Here is a 27,163-nt window from a genome sequence, read left to right as displayed (position 1 = left end):
AGGCGTCGTGGCCGATCATCGGGGATGATGGCGGTTGTTCTCCAGATGTTGTTGGACTACACCAGGTTGGGGAAGGCTAAGTAGAGTTTAGTCCCTGGTTATTGGCAGACCTGGGGTGGGGAGAAATTAGACAAAACATCCGATGACCAGGGGACTGGAAACAAAGCCCTGTGAGGAGAGACTGAAAGAACTGGGCATGTTCAGTCTTGAAAAGAGAAGACTGAGGGGAGATATGATAGCACTCTTCAAGTACATGAAAGGTTGTCACATAGAGGAGGGCTGGGATCTCTTCTCGATCGTCCCAGAGCGCAGGACACGGAATAATGGGCTCAAGTTGCAGGAAGCCAGATTTCAGCTGAACATGAGGGAAAACTTCCTAGCTGTTAGAGCCATATGACAATGGAACCAGTGACCGAGGAAGGTGGTGGGCTGTCCGACACTGGAGGCATTCAAGAGGCAGCTGGACCCCCATCTGTCGGGAATGCTTTGATTTGGATTCCTGCATTGAGCAGGGGGTTGGACTTGATGGCCTTAGAGGCCCCTTCCAACTCTATGATTCTGTGATCCACGTGACATCCTGATCCACTACAGAAATGATCTAAATATGAACTTAATTATCTAAAGTTGACAGTACAAAGCTGAGTCTGATGGATGTTGTAGTCCAAAATAGCTGTGCTGGCTGGGGATGGTGGGAGTTCTAGTCCAAAGCATCCAGAGGACAACTCCCATCATCCCTGATTATCGGCTACCGGTGGGGAAGGTTTGGTTGAGGTCCTGTTTCCTAGTGCCAGAGTTCAACAAACCGCTTCAGGATTTTCTTACAATCAAGGAGTATATACATTTTGTTAAATAAATAATAATATTACAGCTATGAAATGCAAAAAGGAGTGTTAATGAACAAGAGTGCTTGTGGGCATGTCCAGAGTGCTGCTTTGCCCTATTTCCTTCTCCTCCCATGTAGCTTCAATTGGGTCCCTATACACTGGAACTTAGGCAGGCCCAGCGCCAGTAGGTGGCCTGGTTGGGCTCTGGCTCAGGGCCCCTGTGGGTGGGACTGGCCAGGTGTAACTCCCACGATGCGATCTGCACTGTCAGTGTGCCCTGCAACCTGATGCTGGCGCAGATCGTACACACTCTGCTGTTGGTGCAGGTTAGCCTTGCCACTTTCTGTGTCGCTGAGTCAGTGTGATGCGCGCACATGCTTGCCATCACCCAGCATGACATGCTTCCTCAGTCTTGGGTGACGGCAGGCAGGTGTGCACAGTGGGCTGATGTGGCCTGGCCTATTTAAGCTCCTGGCGGCCCACTGTAGTCTGGTGCCAGCCCTGAACTTAGGGGTCAAGTTCCACAATGGCTTGACATCTGACCCCTCATTTTCAAGAGGAACCTCTGTCTAAGTCCTCCCCCATGGCTAATCTTTATCCTCTTGCTCTGAGTTCTGTTCCTGGGGTGAAAGTGCTGCCAGGCTGTTCTGTGACGAACAGAAGGATGGCTGATGGGTATATTGGGTTTCTGTACAGTGCCCAGATTTAACCCAGCACCTGCAGCAGATTTACCACTACTAGCCCCCACGGGCTAAAATTAGCCTTTGGCCATTAGCCCAGAAGAGTGAAAGAAGCTATTAAGATGAAGCTGGAGATCAGAGCGTCAGTCTCATCAACAGGATTAAAAATATGCATACAGTGGATAGGGCTTTTTTTGGGGTTGGGGAACGCAGGAGCCCGTGCTGTAATACAGGGAAACTTGTGGCCCTCCAGATGTTGTTTCTTATTATAAGGTTAACATAAAATAATGGCAATATACAGTGCTTTTTCAAATAAAGATACAAATCAATTCAACGTCCCAATGTTGTTGAACTTCAACTCTCATCAGACCTGGCCAATGATAAAGAATGACGGGAGTTGAAATCCAGCAACATCTGGAGGGCCAAAGGCTCCCCTACCCGTGCTATAGTACGTTCAGTCTAAGCTTACAGTGTGATGCCCAGTAATATGGGGTGGGACCTCTGTTTCTGCAGAAATATTTCCTTTTTAGAGAAGCTTTGTTTCAAAAGCAATAATGGTTTGTAAGGTTATGGCATGGTTTGGACAAAACACTATAACCAAACCATGGCTTCGTCTGAGTGCGCGGGAGATGCAGCTGGTTTGCTTCTTTAGAGATGTGAAGGCCTAGGGGGGAAACCTGAAAAAATAGGAAAAATATTTTCCCCCTGTTTTTTTCTCAATTTCCCCAGTTTTTTTCCTAGGTCTTCACATCTCCTCCGGTCCTGTTGTGAGCTAAGCCATGGTTTGACTTAGCAATCATCCGAACCTGGGCTCCTGGCTTGTTCCCCCCAAACAAATGATGAGTGGTAAGCCATAGAACAAACCTTGGCTACAGCTCGCAATTTTCTTGGACTGAGACTAGCCACAAGGCCATGTTCGGATGACAAACTTAGCCAAGCCATGGCTTAACCCGAGTAGTGCAGCGGCACAAGAGGATCTCCTCCCTTAGTTTGCACTAAGCTATGGGTGAGTGAGTGAATACAGTACGAGTCAGCGTGGGGGGGCTAGAATTGGATGTGTTAGCAGCTGAATCTAAAATCAAAGTTAACATTAATTTTTTCAGGTGTCTGTCCCCAGGAAGCATACATACAGACCTTCAAGCATGTTAAAATTAATATGTTAATAGTCTTCATTGCCCCCCCCAATCTAAATTACACACGGGAGACTTGTGCTAGTCTTGTGTCATATCTTTAAGATACCTTGAGTATTCCATTTCCAATAATTTCCAAGTAAAGGTTTTAATTTGTTTGAATACAACGTTGAAACCATACTAGACTGCAGTCCTCCACTTGCTAACCCGGGGTTAAGTCCCACTGAACTCAATGACACTTACTTCTGAGTAGACATGTATAGCGCTGCAATCTTACACTGATTTTCTGGGGAGGAATTTCCATTAAATATAGTAGGGCTTGCTGCTGAGTAAATCTGCTGCAGTGAGTCATTCTTTTACTGAACTTGTAAAGGTAAAGGTGTCCCCGCACTTGTAGTGCGAGTCGTTTCCGACTCTTAGGGTGACGTCTTGCGACGTTTACTAGGCAGGCCGTATATATGGGGTGGGATTGCCAGTTCCGTCCCCGGCCTTTCTTTACCCCCCAGCGTATGCCGGGTACTCATTTTACCGACCACGGATGGATGGAAGGCTGAGTGGACCTCGGAGATTTGACTTCCTCCTTCCGTTGGAATCGAACTCCGGCCGTGAGCAGAGCTTCGGCTGCGTTACCGCCGCTTGCCTCTCTGCGCCACGGAGGGTCTTACTGAACTTATACTGTTCTTTATACTCCTGATTGCCTGGATTGTATTTTTCCATTTTGCATTTGTTTTGAACAACAATAAAATGTTTTATTTTTATTTTTTTTAATCTGCTACAGGAGCACATTATGGAATCCCAAACAATCCAGTTCAACTACTTTTGGCTATTAGGAAAAACTTCTGAGCTGTTGATACGGCACATAAAATCAATATGGCATACTTTCCCCCCCTCCTATACTAAGTAAAAGTCAAATAAACATAATCAGATCCCAATCAATTTAAGGCCAGCAGAAAACGTTTCCAGTTGAATGTTTTTTTGGAAAACACGCCCCACTGATGGAGCTTCTAGCCATGTTGGGAGGTGATTATCCATAGTGTCTGACCCACACATACCATGTGGGCGCATGGGTCCCACACAGCCCACGTCTCTCCCCATTTCTCTAGATTTCCAGACACACACAAAAAGGGTCCATTAACTGAGAGTAACCTCTCGGAACCAGCTTGGTTATTTTGGCCTGTGCCGTTTTGGCTTCTTAATTTCGGCAGGATTTGAGACGGAGAACTTCCTGTTGGATTTGGCCTGTGGGTGAGAGCTGCCTGTCCCGCTGCCTTCAAAGGCATTTAAACAAAACCCACAACCTCACCGAGGTATCAAGGCTAACAAAGCGGGCTGTGGGCTGTGAAGGCTTACGCCATCATCAAAAATGTCGAGAGCCCTGAGGCTTTGCTTACGCAGCTGCCTGTCTGTACAAGTGTTGCAAGCCAAGTTTGGTGACTGCATAATTCATAGGAATAACCTTGGTGGTTTAGCCTGGACACAGTTCTGGGAAATTTAAAGGCATAGCAGTAGGGTCAGTGTGGTGTAGTGGTTAAGGTGCTGGACTATGACCTGGGAGACCAGGGTTCGAATCCCCACACAGCCATGAAGCTCCCTGGGTGACCTTGGGCCTGTCATTGCCTCTCAGCCTCAGAGGAAGGCAATGGTAAACCCCCTCTGAATATCATTCACCATGAAAACCCCATTGGTAGGGTCGCCATAAGTTGGAATCGACTTGAAGTCAGTCCAGCAGCAGCAGCAGCAGTAGGGTCTCTGAGCATGTGCAGCATGTCTTTCTGCTTCCTCGAGAGCAACCTTTGCTCTCTCACCTGCCCTCCATCCCCTACATTAGAGGTGGGGCGCCTCAGGCTTGGGGGCTGAATGTGGCCCTCAAGCCTTTCTACATGGCCCTTGGAACTCTTCCCCAGGCCATACCTACTCCTCATTCACACCCCTCACCTGCCCTGTTGAGGAACACATCCTTGAACTCTTATAATGCCTCTTGCTTGCTTGCTCCACCCATTATTGCCTCTGGAACTGCCTACCACTGGCATGTGGTTTTTGGAAGGTTCCACAGAAAGGAATATGGCCCTTGGGCTGAAAGAGATCCCCTCCCCCACGCCTGCTCTGTGCATCTGGACTGCCAGGCAGGCTTTAAGCCCCAGCACCCGTCTCATTAGAAATGAAATGCTTGTGACAGGGACAGTGTGGGATCTTGTGACAGTGTGGCTGCAGAGGCAGACTGAACTGGATGCTTTTCGGGATGTTGGACAAGATGCTTGCTGTTCCCTGCTCCAAGCTGGGCGATTTATTCATTGTCTTGCTGTACCGCTCTTTGTAAAAGTGACCCTTTGTTCTTGGTGAAGGCTGTGGAACGAGGGGGTGTTGGGGAATAAGGTGGCATCGTGGATGCTCCAGGAGGTCTTTATATGCATTGAAAGCAGTGTTGAACGTACCCCAGTTTCCCAGCGGCAAGAGACTTCCATGGGTTCCAGCGCTTACCCAGTGTTCTGTTTCTTTGGAATGATGGTCACTGGAGACAATGATGTCTTTAGTATATATGGTTTTATTTACACAGATATACAACCTGAGCATAGAGTGGCTCACAGCATGAACACTCCAGCATATCTTGCTTCCCCGTTTGGTTTCTAGAGGAGTCCCTAAAGCCGGAGCCTTGGATTCAGCACAGACAGCAAGCCTCTCTCGTGTCTTTCCATCTTCCAGCTTCACATCAGACTCACTCACACACAGTCTACCTCCTGGCCCTGCGATTTGGGGGAGGGGGGAAGCCTACCCCAGTTGTTCCTGTGGCAACAGATTTGGTGTTGACCAAGTCTTTTGACATGCAGCTCAGGTACTTGACAGACTTGGCCAGACCCATTAGCTTAATAAAGAAACTGGCTTGACCAGTTCAGCCAGGTCCTTTACTGCAAACTCTGTCTCAGAATGACAGGCTTGGAGGGTACTCACAGACATCATCCAAACCAACCCCCCTAATCCTATAATAGCAGGAAACTGGCTAGGGAGGGCAGATGTGAAGAGCCTTGTAGCACCTTAAAGACTTAATACATTTATTATAGTCCAAGCCTTTCCTGGACTAGAATCCATTTCGTCTGCATACACAGCATACATTTAAAGCACATGATTCGCTCCCAGAGAATCCTGGGAACTGTAGTTTACCCCTCACAGAGCTAGACTTTTTATTTATTTATTTAGACCATTTATATACCGTTTATATTTAAATAAAACTGGAAGCGGTGCACGACCTAAGTTAAAGGACCTTAAAACAGCAGATATAAAAAAACCCGCAATCGATAAAATACAAATAATAACTGAACAAAACATCCTTTTTATTAACAACATATAGTATAAACACTGCATACAACGCTGAGTGCAAGAAATACACCAAAAAACATTCCCTAGAATTCCCAACACCCTTAACAAGCTGCAGTTCCCGGGATTGTTTGGGGAAGTCATACACTTTCAATGAGTAGCATTGTACACAGCCGGAGTGTTACCTTGGTTGCACACCAATCCCCGGTGTCTCGGGTGGACTGCAGCCACTCTGTGCCAAAGGACGTGCACTCTGTACATGCTCAGAGACGCATCCCACAGAGCCCCCTGCTGCTACTGGTACCCCCCCCCTGCAACCAGCAATTCAGAAGTCATGGTGACTCAGATCCTGAAGGCAATATACAGCCATCGCGACTAGTGGCACTGACAGCCTTTATCTTCCATGAATTGGCTTTATCCACCTTCAAAGCCATTCAAGCTAGCAGACATCACTTTATCTTAGAGCAGTGAATTCAGGGTTCCTGCCATGCCCTCTTCCAGGACACTCCTTTCCATCCCCCCACCCAATAGTCTCATTCCGCGACCACTGAGCATGTACAGTTCTGGGCTGTTTGGGGGTTCTTTCCCCCTTTAGGGCTTTTTTCCTGAAGTGTTTTGTTTTTGTATGTCTGCATGCCTGGGGTACTCCATAACCTACTGATATCCCCCTCTTGTGCGAGGATGTTGCTGTTTTTGGCTACATAACAATATGCACTCAAAGATGACTTCACTGTTAGTGTGAAGGATGGGTACGTGTGTATGGGGGGGCCGTGGAGATTGTACATGATGGAGGTCACTGGCAATAAAATGCAACGAACGGTGCCTGGAAGCTTTAAAATGTAAGCACAGTTGAAAGGGGGCAGGAAAATCCCGAGAAGCTTCATGAATTATTTGCATCTGTGTTTGCTGGGGAAAATGTAGGATGGATATCTTTGCCTTTACTGATTGCTCCAGGGACGGTGTCTGAAGAGGTGGCTAAAGTCGAGGTGACAAGATATGAAGTTCCAGGGTCTGATTGCAAATAACAGATCACCAGGTCAAATCCACCAAAAAGTTCTTAAACAACTCTGTGAAGCTGCTGATCTCCTGATAAAAATGTGTGTCTTGTCACTAAAACTAGCCTCTAACTAGCTGGACTACAATTCCCATCTTTCCTGACCATGCGCAATGCTGGCTGAGGCTGATGGGAGTTGTGGTCCAACAACATCTGGAGGCACACTGGTTGGGAAAGGCTGCTCTAACCAGAGCATTTGAAAGTAGTTAACATCACACCCATTGGGTGTATTATTAAAGGTCAAAGCATTAAGAATAGAGAGAGAGAGAAAAAACCTTGCTGAGGAAGAGTCAGCACGGCCTCCGCAACGGGAAACTCGGCCTCTCTAATCTTTGGAGTTCTTTCAGATCAACAGTAAGCATGTCGGTAGGAGTGATCCCATTAGACGTTGTAGACTTTTGATACAGACTCTCACTAACAACCCTCGAGTAAGCTCTGCTGTCGTGGGATGAAAGGATAAGTCTTTTTATGGATCAATCACTGGTTAAAGTACAGGAAGCAGAGCGTAGGAACAAATGGACCCTTCTAACAATGAAGAGATTTAAGTGCCCCCCCCCCAGCATCTGTATTGGGGCTGGTGCTTTTTAACTTGTTGATAAATTAGGTAGCGTAGTGGATAGAGTGTTGGACCTGGGAGACCAGGGTTCGAATCCTCACACAGCCATGAAGCTCATTGGGTGACCTTGGGCTAGTCACTGCCTCTCAGCCTCAGAGGGAGGCAATGGTAAACCACCTCCGAATACCGCTTACCATGAAAACCTTATTCATAGGGTTGCCATAAGTCGGGATCGACTTGAAGGCAGTCCATTTACATTTTTAAAGAAATTGGGATGAGCAGTGAGGTGATCAAGTTTGCAGATAACACCAAATTATTCAGGATGTTGAAAATGCATCACTCTATCACACAGAGGAAGGCCAGGATCTCTTCTTGATCATCCCAGAATAATTGGCTCAAGTTACAGAAAGCCAGATTTCGGTTGAACATCAGGAAAAACTTGCTGATTGTTAGAGTGGTATAGCAATGGATCCAATGACCTAGGGAGGTGGTGGGCTCTCCAACACTGGAGGCCTTCAAGAGGCAGCTGGACAGCCACCTCTTGGGGATGCTTTGATTCCTGCATTGAGTAGGGGGTAGGACTTGATGGACCTTGTTTCAGCCCAAGGGCCACATTCCCTTCTGAGCAACCTTCTGAGGGCCACAGTAAGCGTAGGTTAGTTTACACGCATGCACGCACGCATGCGTTCTAAGGGCCAAATAGAGAGCCAGGCCTGAGGTTCCCCTGTTCTAGAAGGATCTCTCCCAACTGGGCCAACAGGTAACAAAATGGGAAATGCCAAATGTGAAGTGGTTCTCATCACAATATGCCCAGTTGACCACTGCGCTCTGCAGGTGAGGGCCTCCTGCAGATACCATCTTATCAAGAGGTTCGCTCTGCACAATATAGGAAACGGACCTTTAGTGTGGCGGCACCTACCCTGTGGAATTCCCTCCCCTTGAACATTAGGCAGGCGCCATCTCTGTTATCTTTTTGGCGCCTTTTGAAGACTTTCCTCTTTCAACAAGGCCTTTTAAGTTGAGACCTATCCCAGTCTGCGTCTGTGTTAGAATTGTTTAATATGTTTTTTAATAATGTTTTTAACCCTTTTTAAGGTGTTTTTTTAAATGTTTTTAATGCTGTTTTGTTTTAATGTATTTTAAGATCTGTTTTTATGATGTTTTAAAGTGTTTTAGTGCTTTGTTTGCCGCCCTGGGCTCCTGCTGGGAGGAAGGGCGGGATACAAATTAAATAAATAAATAAATAAAATCAGGGCAAAACATCTCCAGAAACGATGATGAGGTCTGAGCTGGAGATGACTGGCCAGGAAAAAATGAACATCAGAAGCTGCCGTATACTGAGTCAGACCCACTAGCCCATCCGCTCAGTGTTGCCTGCTCTGATGGGCAGCGGCTCTCCAAGGTTTCAGGCCCTATTTGGAGAGGGCAGGGATTGAACCTAGGACCTTCTACATGCAAGGCAGGAGCCCTACCCCTGAGCTACACCCTTTGATGGAAATATCTATCCAGAGTATGGCAGCTATGGGGAAAAGGCGAATTCCATGTTGGGGATCACTAGGAAAGGGTTTGAAAGCAAAACTCCCCTTATCATAGTGCTGCCATACAAGTCTGTGGTGCAGCCTCAGTTGGAATCGTGTGTACAGATTTGTTCACCCCATTTGAGAAAGAATTATCGCAGGGTAGGGAACAAAATAAAAAGACAACCAACAACTAGAATTTTGGGTAAAGCCAGTGTGGTGTCGTGGTTAAGGTGTTCAAATCCCCACGTAGCCATGAAGCTCACTGGGCGACCTTGGGCCAGTCACTGCCTCTCAGCCTCATGAAAATCCTATTCATAGGGTCGCCATAAGTCGGAATCGACTTGAAGGCAGTACATTTACATTTATGTTTAGAATTTTGGGTTACCCAGATTTGCAGTAGATTCAGGGCAGACCAAGTATTTTTCATGCTATTTATAATTACTCTGTGGAATTCACTGCTCTAAGATAAGGTGATGTCTGCTAGCTTGAATGGCTTTGAAGGTGGATAAAGCCAATTCATGGAAGATAAAGGCTGTCAGTGCCACTAGTCACGATGGCTGTATATTGCCTTCAGGATCTGAGTCACCATGACTTCTGAATTGCTGATTGTGGTGGGGGGGTACCAGTAGCAGCAGGGGGCTCTGTGGGATGCGTCTCTGAGCATGTACAGAGTACACGTCCTTTGGCACAGAGTGGCTGCAGTCCACCTGAGACACCTGGGATTGGTGTGCAAGGCTGTAGCGTCACCCATTTGTTCTTTTCAGGCAGGCTTGAGAACCGGCACCTCTTGCTTTCTGCTAAACCGGTGGTGGCTGGTGGCTCTATGTCAGTGGGGTGGTGGAATCCGGTCCAGGTTCCAGCCTGAACTTTCAAGGAGCAGTTCAAGGTGCTCAGCACTGAAACGAAACCCCCCCGAGCGGATTCCACTGCCCCACTAACATGGAGCCACCTTAAACAAAGCACTGTCGAGTAATTAGGGCAGGCGGCGGGCAGAGCCAGGGTTGTTCTGTGCCAGCCCTGCAGTCTTACATATTCACCTTGACATCCCACCTCCCTTCTGTGGAGTTCAAAGGTGCTTTGCATGAGGCTCTCTCAGGTAGTCTCATCTCCTGCTCGAATTACGGGGGGGGGGAGCAGAGGGGCACCAGCCCCTTGAACATTTTGTGAAGGCCCTTTTAGATGGGAGGTCTTGTTTCGACTAAGTTTGGTGTGAGCCTAGAGGTGGGGCTTGTGGGTTTAATTACCCCCCCCCGTCACTCTTCCCATCCAGGCACTGCCCAGGTCCATCCTTAGCAGGGCACCGCATCAATGTGCCCTTAGAACACGCGTTGGGATCTTCGCACGTTCTCCCTGGCAAAGAGGAAGCCAGGACTCCTGGGTCCTATTCCGAGTCAGGGATGGAGGGAGACTCTTGGGTTAAGCCGGCTTTGATCCAGAACTTCAGGTGGGGATAGCTTTGTTGGAGATTGGGGGGGGAGAGTGGAGAGGGTGAGAGTCAGGACTCCTGGGTCTTCTCCAGAGGATCAGGATGTGAAAGGGCAATGGAGGTTGGGCTGGAGAAGCAGATAGGACACCTCGATGAAGCCTGGAGGGCATCAGGGGCCGGCCTCTTTTGACACATGCGGGTGTGCTGCTGGGTGCGACCTGGCCCCGCTCCGAGGAGGATCAGAGCCGCGCCCAGGGAGCCTGGGAAGGGGAAGATAAAGTTGCTCCCTGAAATAACCCCTGCGCTGCACGGGAGTTGACGTTACAGTATGGCCCCAGAACTTCTCAAATTTGAAAGCCCTCTCCGGAAAGGGAAATGAGGAAGTGCTCCTTTTTGTCCTCTCTGCTGCCCCAGAATATTATGGCTGCTGCTACCTGTCCACATGTCCCGCCCCACCCAACTGTCAGGATCCACTTCCGCACCCGCAAAGAGGTCGTTCTGTCCTCACAACAAGCGTGTGAAGATGATCTGCTCCTTGGAGCTTCTTGGGAACACAGGCAGCGGCCTTATGCTAAGCCAGACCCTTGGTCTATCTACATTGTCTGGCAGCAGCAATCCAGGATTTCAGATAGGGGGCGTTACCAACCCTATCTGGAGGTGCCTATGGGGATTGAAGCTGGGACAGTCAGCATGCAAAGCAGAAGCTCTCTGAGCTATGACGCTTTGAAGATCGTGCATCTGGGAGCGTGGGCTTGAGTCCACGCAAGCTTACACCATACTAAATTGGTTAGGCTTTTATAAGATGATGCTTTTGCTGCAAGGGATGAAGCCTCTGGGAACGTGAAGATCTTAGGGTGGATAGAGCTCGCAAGCCTTCGCTGGCACTCAGTGTATTATAATTTTAAGCTCTTCCCTGTTTTTTCAGTTGTGTTTTCTTCCTGTGCCTTAATATTATTGTACATCGCCTCGACACTTGACATGGGACGTGGCACAGAAATGTCTTGCGTTAATAAATATTAGGATATAAAATTATTGTTAAGGCTGCAGTCCTTATGAATAAGTCCCATTGAACGTAGCGGAACTTATTTCTGCATAGGCACGCAAGGGACTGTGCTGTGAGTACTAACCCCTCCTCCCCCCCTCCAAAAAAAATATTGGGTGGTATTCCATGCTAGCCCTACACATCTACTGAAGTTAATTCCTCTGTGCAATCCTTCCGCCGACAGCTGAAGACTTTTTTCTTCCGGCGGGCCTTTGGAACTGAAGGCTTTAAGGGTAGTGATTGAAGAGGGTGCTGTATGTTATTGTTTTGCCTGTATGCTCCTAAACTGGGTTGCAGTATTTTAAGTGTATATCTAATTGGTTTTAACATCATAATAGTTTAATCCTGTTTTAATGCTGATTTTATATGTTTATATGTTTTATATGATGTGTACTTATTTTTATCTGGAAGCCGCCTTGAGTTCCAGTTTGGAAAAAGGGCGGGGTATAAATAAAGACAATCATAATAATAGTCATGGCTAACTTAGGTTTATTAATTCCATTGGGTCTACTCTGAGTAGGACTGGCGTTGAATGCCACCCAATGCTTCATTTCTTGACAGCCCCCCCCCCCCGGCATGTCTGGCTTCTGTGTAACTTGGGTTTCAGGAGAAAGCTGTGCCAACCAGGAGGATGCTGGTGATGGCTGGGGACGATTTGGTGCTTCGCCGCCTGTTCTCCTTACAGCCCTGTCTGCACTCCACATTTAAAGCACCATCATACGCTCTCAGTGGCCATGGCTTCCCCCAAGAATCTTGGGACCTGCACTGTGTTAACGGTGCAGAGAGTTGCTCGGCGACTTCCATTTCCTGAGCTGAAGTTTGCCTCTTCGTTTTGCTTTGCTTTGATTTCCTTGTTTCTGAATTCATTTTCTCTTCCCCACACCAGGCAGCCGGACAAGCTGGTTGTGGTCTGGACCCGAAGGAACCGCCGAATCTGCTCCAAGGTGTGTAAGTTTCTCAACTCCCAAGGGATCAGCGGCTGATCTCCATTCAGGGAGCCTATTGTAGCCCAGAACATCCAGAGGGCACTGGGTTGGGGAAGGCTGCGCTGTTGGGTCCGAGCCCAGGCAGAAGCCACATCTCTGCATGCCACCAACTGATGCTTTAGCAAGTATTTCTATGCTGTTCCGTCTGCAGGCTCACGGCTGGCAGCCAGGGATCAAGAACCCCTACCGGGGCACCGTGGTCTGGATGGTACCTGAGAATGTGGACATTATGGTGACCCTCTACCGGGTATGGCAGCCGTGGGGCTCGGAGACTGTTGTGGGCCCTGTTGCACACAAACAGGGCCTTAATAGGAGGAGGACCCATGCCACAATCTGTTGGCCAGTCCTTGGCTAGAATGAGGGGCTGGGGCAAGATGCCCTTCAAGGAAATCTTAGGGTCTGTCCAGCTTCCATGCATGCATGCACGCACACAGTAAATGTATACAGTGGGCAAATTCAGAAGTGCAGGGTCCCTTCATGATGGTCTTGCCCCACCCTCTCACAGCCATTCCCCCCCCCATTCCACTTTCCATCTCCCTTGCTCTCTCTCTCATCTCGCGACTCCACACTCTGCTACAGCAGACGTCCGACGTCCCTTGGAGCCAATCAGCATGAAAAGGAAGGCTGTATGTTAGTTACTGAGAAGAGTCTTCTCAGCGACTGACTCATCTCCTTTCACTCTGGTTGGCTCCAGTCAGCACAAAAGGACAAGGACTCTTTTCAGTGGCTAACGCTCTCCCTTTTCATGCTGATTGGCTCATACATAAATAAAGTAATGTGTCTGCAATGCTCTGTGGCCCTGGATGACTGCACCCCTGAATATCTAGCTGTGCTATATGTAGTCCTGAGTCTATATTTGGACAGACTTGCAGATCTCATATGGAAACCTCTTTTTTATTTATTGCCTGTGGCAGCCACTTTTTGCTGACACCCATATTTATAAAAATATGAGTACCAGCACCTCAGTTTTTACAAAAAAAAGCACCATTCATTATTATTCAATGCATTTCTTCATTGTTTATTTATGTATGTACACAAATACATGCATGCATTTATGTATGTTCCTCCTTCTCAGCCACGCTGCTCCTTCCCAGGACATACCCATCACTGCCTGGGTTGAAGGGGTCTTTCATAATGCCTTTTGCTGGTCTGCAAGGAGGCTAGAGGGGTGTGTGTGGGAGAGAGAGTGAAACTAGCTTACTGTGCAAAGGTAAAACGTCAATTTTTGTCCTGTTCCTTCCATTCTTCCCTCTGGGCCCTGCCCACCACTGGCATGTTCCCCCATCCCCCAAGGTTGCCCAGGAGGGAATGTGGTCCTCTGGTTTGAAAGAAAAAACTTCCCCTGAAGTAGCAGGGGATGGGGAAGGCCCTTCTCTGCCTGCAGAGCTGCTGCCAATCAGAGCAAGCAATACTGGGCTAGGAGGACAAAAAGAGCCTCATCTCCTGTAAGACAGTTTGCAAAGTCCTGTCTCCCAAACTGGAGGGTGCCGGTGATCAGATTGGAGCCCTGCGCGTGGCACGTTCAGACCCACCGGCTGACCTGTTTCTTCTTGCTTTTCCAGGACCCCCACATAGAGGAATATGAAGACAAAGACTGGACCTTCGTGATTGAAAATGTATGTAGAAGCGAACTGGTTTCCACGAGGCTCAAACTAGATCTTGGCGGGCTGAGGCAAAGGACGGGGAGGAGACGGGGGATCCAGGCCTTTGCCTAAAGCCATGAGCATCGGTTCTTGGCAGATACGCCCCTGGCCTGGCCTGACAGGCCTGTATCGGCCAAGTCCTGAAAAAGGAAAAGACGGAGAGCATCGCTTCTCTGTGCTTTTAATCTTGGGAGTGATGCCCTCGGCCCCGGCTGCAAAGCAGGGTCTCGATAGTTTCACAGATTTGTGGCTCTGAGATTGTTACCTTGCTGCCATGCCAGCCTCAGCCCCTGCAGTGGCTTATGAGCCGAGGCGTCCATGAATCTTGCAAGTTAAATGCAAGATTCCTGCAGTAAACGGGATTGGACTAGATTTATTTAACAAGATTTATATACTGCTTGTTTGTAACAAAACCTCTAAGCAGTTTACAGATAATAATAATAACAATAACAATAATAACAATAACAACAACAACAACAACAACAACAACAACAACAACAACAACAACAACAACAATAATAATAATAATAATAATAATAATAATAATAATAATAATAATAATAATAATAATAATAATTTCAACAAGCCTTTTAGGTTGAGACCTATCCCAGTCTGCGTCTGTGTTAGAATTGCTTAATATGTTTTTTAATAATGTTTTTAACCCTTTTTTAAAGTTGTTTTTTTTAAAATGTTTTTAACGCTGTTTTTTAATGTATTTTAAGATCTGTTTCTATGATGTTTTAAAGTGTTTTTAGCACTTTGTTTGACGCCCTGGGCTCCTGCTGGGAGAAAGGGCGGGGTACAAATAAAATAATAAATAAATAAATATTTTTTTATTATTATTATTATTAATGATGATGGTGATGATGATCTCCAGGGGCCTCTGAATCTCTACAGTTTTATGTTTCTACGCCCCCTCTGGCGTTTGAGCTGAGAAAGCCAGAGAAGATGCTTTAAAGCAGGGTTTGGGGAACGTCAGACCCGGGGGTCAAATTCAGCCCTCCAGGCCTCTGTATGTGGCCTGTGGCACTCTTCCCCCTCCCATAGTGACCCTGCTTGGCACCCCAAGAAGCTCTGACTGGCTGAAACGTGTCCTTGAACTCTGATCACGGCTCTGGCTTGCCAGGACGGAGGGGTGTGCAAGTATGTGTGTGGAGAAACTAGACCAGGGGTTCCCAAACGGTGGCCCGTGAGCTTCGTCCAGGTGGTCCACAGTGTGCCCGTATTAAATATTCATATTAATAGATATAGACTTGCAGCACACAAATTCTGCTCCCTACTAATCAACAGCAATGCTCTTATTGACCATTCCAAAATATAGGAGAGCATTTACTCTCGCCCGATTTAACGTGCTGCCTTCAGCATAGTTAAAAGGCCGCTTTAATAAGATTCCAGTTAGTGAACGTACATGTCGCTGCGGAGCTGGTGTAACGGAATCCGTAGAACATGTCCTTTTATCCTGTGTTGTACAATGAATTTAGAATTCAGTTAATTTTTCCCCTGCTAACTGCTTTGCCTAGGAGTAATCCTGCCAACCTGGTGTCGTTTTGTTTAAGCGCTGTGTCATCTCATGTCACCACTAATGTTGCAAAGTTTCTCCTCACTACTATGCAAATTAGGAAAAAATGCTGTCAGTCTGCTTTTTAAAGAATTATTCATGGATTGTAGGAATTTCGGTGGTATTGTTTTTTAAATGTTTTAATCTTTGTTGCTGTTTTCTTTTTAATATCTGGTCTGTGACCGTAATAAAACAGTTCATTCATTCAATATTCATACTGATTTCTAATTGCCTTTTTGTCCCTTCTATTTTATTCTATGGAATTCAAGTTGTAATACAATAAAATGCAAAAGAAATGCAAGAAGCGATCAAAAATACAAATAAAAACCAGCCAGCATAACCATACGGTTGACCCTCCCTCCAGGAATCGAAGGGGCAGCGGAAGGTCCTGGCTTCGGTGGACGTGAACCTCAAGCGCTTTGCCAGCCCCACGCCCACCCAGGTGGACCTGAAGCTGAAGCTGAAGCCACGGTCAGTGAAGGTGGTGGCGGCCACGCTCCAGCTGACGCTTTCTTGCGTGTTCCTGCGTGAAGGGAAAGCCACGTGAGTGCTGCCCTTTTGGGGGGGAGGGGGTGTCACGATGGGAGAACCTCCCCCCCTTTTAAAAAAGAGACTAGCCTGGAATCCCCCGCATCCTTTGGGGAAAGGACCGCACAGACTGCTGGCAGAGCACATAGAAGGTCCCAGCTGCAGTCCCCAGTGGCATCTCCAGTTGAAAGGAACAGATTAAAAGGACATAGGAGAGACTCTTCCACAGACCCTGGAGAGTTGCCACCAGCCAGAGCAGGCAATATTGGGTTGGATGGACTTGGCGTCCTGTTAGGAGCCATTGCTAAGTGGTGGAGTGCCTGCTTTGAATGGCGATGGTCCCAGGCAGGGGCGTAGTCTGGGGCTGCAGGAGGGTCGTAGACCTGTTACTTTTCTGGGAGCAGGGTCCCATCCAGGTCCCTTTTGTATGAGCCAATCAGCATGAAAAGGGAATGTGTTAGCCTCTGCAAAGAGTCTTCTCACTTGGCTAACAACATACTTCCTTGTCCTTCCATGCTGATTGGAGCCAATCGGAGTGAAAGGTAGTGAGTCAGCCATCGAGAAGACTCTTCTCAGTAGCTAACACTGCTCCCCCTCTTTCATGCTGTTGTAGCGGAGTGTGGACTTGCAAGGCGACAGGGAGAAGAGGGAAAGTGGAAAAGGGGGCCTGGCTTTGAGGGAGCATGGTTGTGACTATCATAAAGGGACCCTGCACTTCTGAATTTGCCACTATGCCACTGGTCCCGGATTCAATCCCGAGCACCTCGAGGTGGAGGGGAAAAAAGGAGTGGGTCATAGGTGATGGGAAAGGCACTTAGGAACTGTGGAGGGCTGCTGCCAGTCAGAGTAGACTATGCTCAGCTAGATGAACAAGCAGTCTGACTCAGCTGGAAGCCGCTTCCTCCATTCCTGTAGTAGGATTGACAATAATTGGATAGGCATCCATCGCTAAGGGAGCAGGGAATCGCTTTCGACCAAAAATGTTCTGTCATGGGTGGATGTGAGAGGATTAGAAGGCAGCTGCCTGCTTGTGACATTCCCCTGACCCTTTCCCCCTCCCAGGGATGAAGACATGCAGAGTCTGGCCAGCCTGATGAGCGTCAAGCCCTCTGACATTGGCAACCTGGATGACTTCGCTGATAGTGAGGAGGAGTCTGAGGACGCCCCAAAACAGAGCCGCCAAGAGGATGGTGCCAGCCAGGGGGTGCCTCCTAAAGGTGTGGGGGGGGACTCTTCCTTGCCAGAAGCCTCAAATGTCGGGGGCCTAGCCCAACAGACCCCTTCCGGTCAACAGAAAAGGGAGATTAGAACTTTGATCTTCAGAGTTGCCACCTCCACCCTCATCCCAGTCCTGATTGCTTTCACCTGTGGTGAAACCAGAGATTAGCCGTTTCTTGCAAGAGCTTGAATCGGAGCCATCTGGCTTCTTGGGTTTTGTCAGAATGCATTTCAGTTAGCTTGCAGGTGAGCTGAGGCCATGAGGGGAGCTTTGTTTTGGTCTACCAGCGCCGGTTTTCCCAAGGCTGACTTGTAAATAATTAGCTTGCAGATCCACGGAGGTCTTGCAGTGTGTTTTTAGTTGGCTCTTGTGGAGCATAGTTTGAATCGCTGGACGCCAACTCCTATCGGCCCCAGCCGGCATGGCCAATGGGCAGGGATGATGGGAGTTGCCATCTAGCACCATCTGGAAGCCTGGACGCCCGCCCACCCCCGCTCTGGTTTAGGTTTTACTCTTTTCATTCTGGTTGTATGTTGTTGTGTTAACTGCTCCTGTTGTTGGGTAGAAAGGCAACATATAAACAAATAAATGTGGGAGATGGCCGTACCGTTGAACCAATGGTTTATCGCCGACCTCTCTGGCTATTGTCCTTGTTGGCTGGGGCTGATGGAAACTGGAGTCCAGCGACAGGAAGTCAGGTTTCGGCTAAACACTTCCTAACTGTTAGAGCGGTACAACAATAGTACCAATTCCCTAGGGAGGTGGTGGGCTCTCCAACACTGGAGGCCTTCAAGAGGCTGCTGGACAGCCACCTGTTGAGGATGCTTTAACTTGGATTCTTGCGTTGAGCAGGGGGTTGGGCTTGATGGCCTTATAGGCTCCTTCCAACGCTATGATTCTTTGAAATCTGGAGGGCAATGGGTTTCCCATCCCTGGTTTAGTGTTACATACACGAGCCTTGGGCTTATATGTTCCCCTTCCCCCTCCCCTCCTCTCTCGTAATCATGCGGGAGAGATTGGAATATTTTTCTTCGTTGAACTAATCACTGCCCCATCACATCTGTACTTGGGGGAACTTTATGATTAGTTCAAATGTCGGGATCAAACCTGTGGTTTATGATCCTGGCTTGTTCACTAACCAGAGTTTAAACTAACCACAGTTTCTCCAACTTCAGACCTATGTAACAGGGAATTTTGGTTAGTTTAAAAGGAGAAGAGGAAGCTTCTGATCTCCTCATGGCCATGCCAGAGGAGGAGGGAGGGAAGGAAGGTGGGAAGTGCATAAATCTGGGGCTCATTCATGGAACATTAAATTGTTGTTTAGCGCACCCTACTAAAAAATCTCATAAAAGTTACTAGCCCGCAATTTTTTTTTACTAGCCCGCTAAGAGTTTAGTTGCTTGCATTTCCATGCTGGCTGTGAAGGAGAGAAAACATGTAAACTCAGTTGGGGGAAAATCTTTTTTTCCAAGTGGACTAGCAGAGGAGGGATGAGCAGTCTCAATTTCCTCTGCTTTCTGTGGTGGTTGTGCTGGGGATGCTTTTCCTTCCTCTTCCCTCAGCAGGTCAGGAATCTGCAGCCCCAAAAGCTGCAGTTTGCATAATTGATTATTCCGCTGTTTGTATTTGGAGGCGGGGGGGGCGGTCAAAGAAGCTAAACATGGGATTACTGAAGCCCCTCCCTGAAAATCTTACTTGGTCTTCCTCCTTGCTCCTGAAGTTTTGTCAGACATTGCTCACAAGTTTCAAACTTTCGAAGCCAAAAGGGCTAGAAACATGCTGGTTTTGTTTTGTTTTAAAAGAGCACTGTAGTGGGCAGGGGACTGTTCAGCGGTGGAGCATATGCAGAAGGTCTCGCATTCAGACCCCAGCACTTCCAGTTTAAAAAAGGATCTGGGAGCAGGTAGTGATGGAGGGGGGGGGAGAGAGAGAGATCCTTCTCCAGAGATCCACTGTCAGTCAGAGTAGATCATACTGAGCTAGAGGGACAAGCTGTCTGACTTGGTATAAGGCAGCTTCCTGTCTTCCGGTGACATTCTCTGAGTCCTGATCCCCTGTGCTTTGTATCTGTTCCTACTCTCGTGCAGCACAATTTATAGCATTTCCAAACCTGTCCCCATCAAAGATCCCTTGGCTTTCTGAATTCTCTTTGCTTTTTCTCTAGAGGCCTAGCATCTTCCCTGTGTGGCTGGAAGCACCATTGACTAAGCATACCCGTATTTATTCATTCATTCATTCATTCATTCATTTTTGCCTTGTTCCCCCTCCCAGTATCTGCCGAATCATCACTCCCTCCCCCTGCCTCCCCCAACACCTCCGCCAGCGATTTCATATTTGTTCCTGTCTTTAGTTACTTTCTCTTTTCTCTGTCTGTCTGTCCCATCTGTTCAGGATTCCTCCAAAACGTCTTGGTGGACTATTTCACAGGTAGGCATAGAGGCACGTGCCCAAGGTTTGCTTAGCACCTTTGAAACCCCATTTCCGCACTCTGGCTGGAGCCCAGCCTCTGCGACTAAACCACCACCATTCCCCAATGCATATTTGTGGGTCCAGTGGGAATTCAGACTTGTGTTCATGGCTGTGGCTGCTAATTCTGGGTTGATTAGCGCAGGAGGGATGTGATTGTGTCATACTGTCTTCCCCAACCTGATGTCCTTTTAGATGTCTTGGACTACAATTCCCAACAGCTACTGGGAGTTGTGGTCCAAGACGTCTAAAAATGCACCAGGTTGGGGGAGGCTGGTGTAATGTATTGTTGCAATAGGGGAGGTCCTGTATATTGTGTGTGTGTGTGTCTGTGTGTGTGTGTGTGCTTGCTGTCTAAATTGGGGATTGCCAAACATAATGCACATGGGTGACATGGCACACTTGTCTTCAAGAGGCAGCTGGACAGCCATCGGTTGGGAATGCTTTGATTTGGATTCCTGCATTGAGCAGGGGGTTGGACTTGATGGCCTTATAGGCCCCTTCCAACTCTACTATTCTATGATTCTGTGGTGCCGATGAAGCCTCTTAGCATTCCCATTCACTGCCCCTATGGTCATGAGATTGGCGAGGGTGGTTGCCTTTTTCTCCCTTGAAAAGGACATAGAGCTGAAGTTGGAAGTGTGACGCTCTCTTCCACTTCCTTTTTCAGCTCTATGGGCTTTTCAGGGCTCAGGCTAGCTCTGCAGAATCTGACTTGTACCCAGATCCTTTGGAAAAGCAAAGTCTCAGCCTCAGGGCGAGGGGGGTGGGGCTGATCCAGGTAAGCTGAAGAGGAGTGAGCAGAGGGACGCGTGCACACAGCACGCACACCGAAATCCAAATGCGCTCATGGGCCTAAAATGGCTGGCGACCCCTGGTCCAAGTGATGTCAGTGGGAGAGGAAGGGGAGAAAATGGGAGAGGAGAGGTAGATGGTAAGGAGCAGTTCTGGGGATAGTGCATGTACTGTGACTTCCTTTCAGTTGGGAAGGGGCACGAAAGAGTTCAGCCACTGGCTTCACAGGATAAGTATAGTTACCCTCTAGTTCTGGATTTCCTGCGCACGGGGGTGTCTGTGCGTGGAGAGACTAAATGGCTGCCAACGTCATTATGAACTCTGGCGATTCTACAAAGGGATCAAGAGGCTTTGGGGCCACTCTGGTAGCATTTGGCATTCCGCACAGGCAGCAAATTAAGAATGAGAAGGAAGATGGTGGATCAGGTCAGAGGCCCACGTAGTCCACAGCACCCTGTTTCCCACAGTGGCTGACCAGATGCCCCCGTGGGAAGCCCACAAGGAGGGCATGAGCTCCACTGCAAGTCTCTTCCCAGCAACTGGCATCCCGGAGGTAGAACATTGCCATGGTGGCCGGTAGCCGTTGATGCCTTTATCCTCCATGAATTGGGTCTAATCCCCTTTTAAATCTGTCTGTGTTGGCTGCTGCTGCCGCCGCCACATCTTCTGGCAGCAAATTCCACAGTCAAAGTATGTGCTGCTGTGTGGAGGAAGATGTCCTTTTGCCTGCCCTGAATCTCCCACCGCTCAGATTCGTGTGATGACTGTAGGTTCCAGCATCAAAACTCACCCTCTCTTCCTTCCTCTTCCTCTTCTGTTCTCCTTTTCTCCGTGGACTTTCTTCCTTCTTAATCCAGACACTTCGCGGGATCTCAACACTCTGGCGGAGGAAGAGGAGGATGCGTCTGCTCAGAGCACAAGCCAAGGTGCATCGGGGACCTCTGCTCCTCCCAGGACCTTCAGGAAGGAAGGTGAGTTGAAGGTTGGCGACTGGTGCCAAGGGTTGGAATACCCAGTTCTACCGGGGGGGGCAGCTGGGCAGAGGAGAGGAGTAGGTCACATCCCAGTTGGAAAAGGGCCTGGTAGCAGGTCATAGGAGAGGCCTTTCTTTGCCTGAGACCCTAGAGAGCTGCTGGTGGTCAGTGCAGCCAGAATTGGACTAGGTGAGCAAAAGGCCTCCACTATTCTTAATGCGTTCCTTGTCTTGCTCTCTGAGAACCTTACAGCTGGAGGTTCTGGGAATTCATAGAATCATAGAATCGTGGAGTTGGAAGGGGCCTCTAAGGCCATCAAGTCCCCCCCTGCTCAATGCAGGAATCCAAGTTAAAACATTCCCGACAGGTGGCTGTCCAGCTGCCTCTTGAAGGCCTCCAGTGTCAGAGAGCCCACCACCTCCCAAGGCATTGGTTCCATTGTTGTACCACTTGAACAGTTAGGAAGTTTTTCCTGATTTCAGTCGAAATCTGATTCCGTGTCCTGCGCTCTGGGATGATTGAGAAGCGATCCCGGCCCTCCTCTGTGTGATGACGTTTCAAGGACTTGAAGAGGGCTGGACTATACTATTTCCCCTCAGTCTTCTCAAGTGCCCAGTTCTTTCAGTCTCTCCTCACAGGGCTTTGTTTCAAGTCTCCTGATCATCCTTGTTGCCCTCTTCCGAACCCTTTCCTCCTCTCTCTCTCTGCTTTCTGGAAACTAATGTGAGGTTGAGTCAGGGTACATCATCGATAACCTGCTTACGGACTTGGGAGGAGGGTGAAATAGGTGATTCATTTGTAGGAAAGGGAGCGATCACCAGAGTCCTTCATCAAGCGAGGTGTGGGAAGGCCAGAACGGAAAGCCTGCAAAGTGTCTGCTCCGCCAGTGAGCCTTGGCCCCTCTGCAGGAGTGATGTCTGGTCCGGTGGTCATAGGAAGCTGCCTTAGACCAGGTCAGGCTGTTTGCCCATCTGACCTAGCGTTGGTTACTGGCCCTGCTGGAAACGGACTGCTCTGAAGCGGTGACGGTGGGGGTTGAACCTGGGACCTTCCACGTGCAAAGCAGTGGCTCCTCCTGGAACAGCATTCTCCCGCACTAGAGTAACGCAAAGGCTTCATGAAGAAAGCTGTGCTTATTTATTAATATACGGTCACAGACCCATTCAAATAAAATAGTCTATAAAACGTCAGAATAGTTAAGATACAGAAATATAAAAGTACAACATAAAAGTGTCCTTGGGAAAGGGTTAGGTTTTATTATTATTGGTTGAGATTTTAATATTTTAATGTAACTATATGTTTTTAATTTTGTACGTCGCCCAGAGTGGCTGGATTGCCAGCCAGATGGGCAACTAATAAATTTAATAAATAAATAAATAAAAGAAATAGCAGTTAAAAGAGAAGAATCCTCTTACGACTCCTTTGGGCAGAGAAGAGGAACTTAGCCACTGACTTATTAAAATCAGCTAGGAAATATTTCAAAAACCAGACCGATGGCCTGCCAGGAAAGTTCCTCATAATTGAGCCGAGTAGTCTATTGTGATCCTCCCTATAAAAATTACATACAAAAAAGATGTGAGTCAGTGTTTCAACTTAGTCATCACAAAGACACAGTCGGTCCGCATAAGGGGTACCTTGGTATCACCCTTCCAAGAGAGTGGAAGGGAGACAATTAAGCCTGGCTCTGGAGAATACATCCCGATACTTAGGAATAGACAGATTCTCCAAATAGTTAGCATGTTTGGGGAACAGGAAATTCAGACCAAGATGGGTAGGGTAGATGGATGGGTAGCTGTGCATTTTAGCCATTTCCAGTTCGTGCAAATTAAGCAAATCTGCGTGCGTATCACAGAATTAATTTCAATTTTGCAAAAATTGAAGACAGTGGGGACCTCATATGTTGCTTTAAAAAAATATCCAATGGTTTCTGAGAATCCAACTCAGAATCTCTTGTGGTTTCTGAGATGTCACCAAACTTTGCCCAGGCAGTGCAAGGCGTACTTTTTCAAGTGCCTTTGTAAACATGAAAGCAGAAACGCACGAGATGTGGAATACTGTTAAGAACACAAGATGAGCCGAGCTGGTGCATCAGGCTGTGGCCACCAAGTCCGGCATCCTTTTCTCACAGTGGCCAGCCAGATGCCCCCGTGGGAAGGCCACTGGCAAGACCTGAGTGCAAGATCACTCTCCTGTTCTCGATTCCCAGCAACTTTCTCCACTTCCTCTCCCGTGCCACTTTCTGTGGTCACCCATTAACATCCATGAAATCAGTACAGCCGGCCCTTTGCGGGCTGTACTTGCTTCTTCATATATCCTTGTCTTCTTTTAGCCGGGGATGGAGGAGAAATTCAATTCAGTTTGCGTTTAAGGGCAAATCTACCTAATGCACACTTTCCGAAACAATATACGAACTGAATCTCAGCCATCCTTCGAAATTTGCACTTCGCTGAATTCTGCAGCGTAGTTCTCCAGTCAAGCGATGTGTACAGAAATGCATAAGCTAGGGTGACGCTTGTGTATGATTATGCATTAGTGAAAATAACATAACAAACATGCATCATATTGGGGGAAATGGCTTTGCAAAAAATGTGTATATTAGACCAATAGTTCCCAAACTGTCATTGCTGATGGTGTTGGTGGGCCACTTAATTATTTTTCTTCCTGATGCAGCAGTTTTAGGGAACTGTGCTAGGTGCTGTATGACGTTTTAATTGTTTGTGTTGCTTCTTTTATTTCTTATATTTCAACGTATTACAATTTGCATTCCATAGAATTCTAGTTGTAATACAATAAAATGCAATATGAGAAGTGAAAGAAGCAACAAAAACACAATTGCATGAATAATGCAGCCATGGTGTGGACCCCTAGAATGAAGCTTGCGGACCACTGGTGCTCCGCAGACCACAGCTTAGGAACCCCTGCATTGGGCAACAGCGGCGTCACTAGCGGGAGTGCGGGGGGGTGCAGACCTCCGGCACGCGCGCCCTCCCGCACTCCAGGCTGGCGGTGGAAGGCCCGTCCCGGCTTCACCGCCGGCAAGCGGGCGCCTGCTTTCCGTCTCGCCTGCCCGCCTCCGAGGAGGAGCTAGCTGCGCCGACCTGGAGCGCTTCTCAGGTCCTTTGCTGGGCAACGGCGTGGGGCGGGGCGGGGCAGCTCTGGGTGTCACCCCCCTCAGGGTGTCACCCGGGTGCGGCCCGCACCCTCCCACCCCGCTAGTGACGCCCCTGTTGGGCAATATCGTGTACAAAGATAGGTATGTTTGGCAAAATTAGCACTAAAAGACTCATGAGTTTTTTTAAAAAACAAAACACAAGCGGATGCAGATGGGGACAATGAGAAACCAGAACCGACAGACTCGCCGAACCCTGCCACCACCTGAACTTTTCTCTGTTGCCCCGTAGTTGTTGCTGACGTTCCCAAGCGAACAGCGGATGCCGTTAACAGGGGCAGCACTGTGGCCCCGGACACCCTTCTTTCTGCGGCCATCTCCGGGGCGGCCCCCTTTGCAGTAAGTGGCGCAGAGTGTGCTGGGCGTGTGGGGCACGGAGGGGCAAGTGCTGTATTGCCAGGAGGAGGCCCGGGCACCTGGAACCCAGCTGCAGGGACTTTTGCGGAGTTGGCACAAGCCGGGGCGGAAAAGGAGAAGGAAGAGAAACAAGCCGAACTGCCACAGGGACGGACGGCGCCGCTGAACGACGTGGAAGTTCGGTGAGTGCTGCTTTGTCTGGGGAGTTGGGGGAAGCCTGGACCCCTGGGTCCCATTCCTGAACTGGAAAGGAGGAGGATCTGGCTGGGTCTGAGCAAAGGGGTCAAAAGGGCTTGCCGTTAAATGCAGGATTGCATTTAGGATCCCTGCTTGCTTTGTTTTTCTCTCTCTTCGCACAGCGGTCACTCATGGAAACTTCCTTTGAGGGGCTGGGGTGGGGTAGGGTGATTTTCGATGGGACTGCAGAATGGAGGGTAGGCTTAAATCCTCCTTCCGCATCCCCACCCTTATGCACTGTGCCCCAACCCTGCTCCTCTACTTCCTGCTGCAACTTCTGTGAAAAGCTGGGTTGCATCCAGTGCTACTCCTGCTCAGAGTAGACCTACTGAAGTTAATAGGCACGACTAACTTAGGTTTATTCATTTCAGCGGGCTGACACTTGATCAGAACCTAGCTGGATACAACCCACTTCATTTGACATCACGTCTGTTTTGGCCCTGGGCTCCTCTCTCCTTTTCTCTCTCCCCTCCCTGCCCCCCCCCAAGTGGGGAGAGCAGGATCTCTTTCCCTCTCCCCCTCCGCTTTGTCCTCTGAGGACGGCGCCTCTGTTTATTTGGGGTGGGCTTGAATGCTGGTGGCGGCAACACAGCAAAGCCAGACAGACAGCTACAGGTGTTGCTTCTCCTTTCTTTGGGGGTAGGAGAAGGGATGTGGGGGGGCAGGGGAGAAAGAGGGGGCTGGCCAGATAGAGCTTCTCTCCTTCCTACCTCATCCTCCAAGGCTGTTCCACCCGCAGAGGAGAAAAGAGAAGTTTGCTCACAGGAGGAATGGGAAGTGAGAGGCCTAGAGGGGAACTGGTGAAGCTGTTCAGAAGGGTGGGGGTGGGGACGCTTTCCTGCCCCATAGCAAGTGCATATTCCCCCTCCCCCCCTCCCACACACTGGCCTTTTTTAAAATGAGCCTGGCTCATCTAAATTCCTTTGCCCAGGTTGAGAGGGGATGTCAGGAAAGCAATTTCCTTTCCAGTTGCTGGGAATCGCAAAGGAGGATAGTGCTCTTGTGTTCAGGTCCTGCTTGCAGGCTTTGCAGAGGCTTCTAGCTGGACAAATTTGCGGAGGGTAAGGCTGTCGATGGCCGCTGATCACGATGGATCTGCAACGGCCAGGGGTTCCTGAGCCAGGGAGATGCTGCTGGGCTCACGTCCTGCTTTTGTGGCTGCAGGCGGGTGCTGTTGCTATTGTGTTGTTTATTGTTAGGGTTTTTTAGAGGGTTTTTTTTGTTTTAATACTGTGTACATTGCTTGGGAACCTTCGGGTATCAAGCAATTAATACATCTAATAATTAATAGTAATAATTGTATAAGCATTCCCATGAGCATCTGCTTGGCTGCTGTGGAGAACGGGATGCTGGACTAGTTGGACCACTGGCCTGATTCAGCAGGCAGGGCTGGCGTGAAAGGGCAGCCAGGTCGGGCCCTGGTCGAGGGCCCCTGGGGTGACAGAGGCCCCTGTGGGGCCCCTCGATAGGGTGGCGGAGGAGTAGCGCTCCCCTTCCGCAATCTGTGCAGGGAGGAAGCTTCCGTGACACCTGCCTGTTTGCTGGCTCCACCTGCCTGTCTCTCCTGTCTTTGTGCAGGGCTCCCATTAACCAAGATGGCGGCTGAGGTTTCCCTAAGGGGCTGATGCCCCTGCCGCCATCTTGGTTGACGGCAGGGATGCGTGCACGTAGCCCACGTGCGTGCCATCAA

General features: G+C 48.7%; 1 protein-coding gene across 5 annotated transcripts in view; it reads left to right on the top strand.

Annotated features, from left to right (window-relative positions):
• Positions 1-27,163, top strand: part of EHBP1L1 (EH domain binding protein 1 like 1) — a 59,198-nt gene that overhangs the window by 7,462 nt on the left and 24,573 nt on the right. For 3 of the 5 annotated variants that reach the window (XM_061606588.1, XM_061606584.1, XM_061606587.1), the window contains exons 2-9: positions 12,428-12,485; positions 12,679-12,774; positions 14,090-14,143; positions 16,093-16,271; positions 17,319-17,473; positions 19,867-19,902; positions 21,594-21,707; positions 25,112-25,418. In XM_061606588.1, coding sequence (XP_061462572.1) covers positions 12,428-12,485; positions 12,679-12,774; positions 14,090-14,143; positions 16,093-16,271; positions 17,319-17,473; positions 19,867-19,902; positions 21,594-21,707; positions 25,112-25,418 — 999 coding nt within the window. The remainder of the gene's footprint in view (positions 1-12,427; positions 12,486-12,678; positions 12,775-14,089; positions 14,144-16,092; positions 16,272-17,318; positions 17,474-19,866; positions 19,903-21,593; positions 21,708-25,111; positions 25,419-27,163) is intronic. The other 2 variants (XM_061606589.1, XM_061606585.1) reach the window with 2 other exon arrangements.

The sequence above is a fragment of the Rhineura floridana genome, chromosome 22, assembly GCF_030035675.1.
Source record: "Rhineura floridana isolate rRhiFlo1 chromosome 22, rRhiFlo1.hap2, whole genome shotgun sequence".
Taxonomy (NCBI): Eukaryota; Metazoa; Chordata; class Lepidosauria; order Squamata; family Rhineuridae; genus Rhineura; species Rhineura floridana.
The sequence above is the reverse complement of the archived record's forward strand: the minus strand, read 5'-3'. Positions and strand labels throughout refer to the sequence as shown.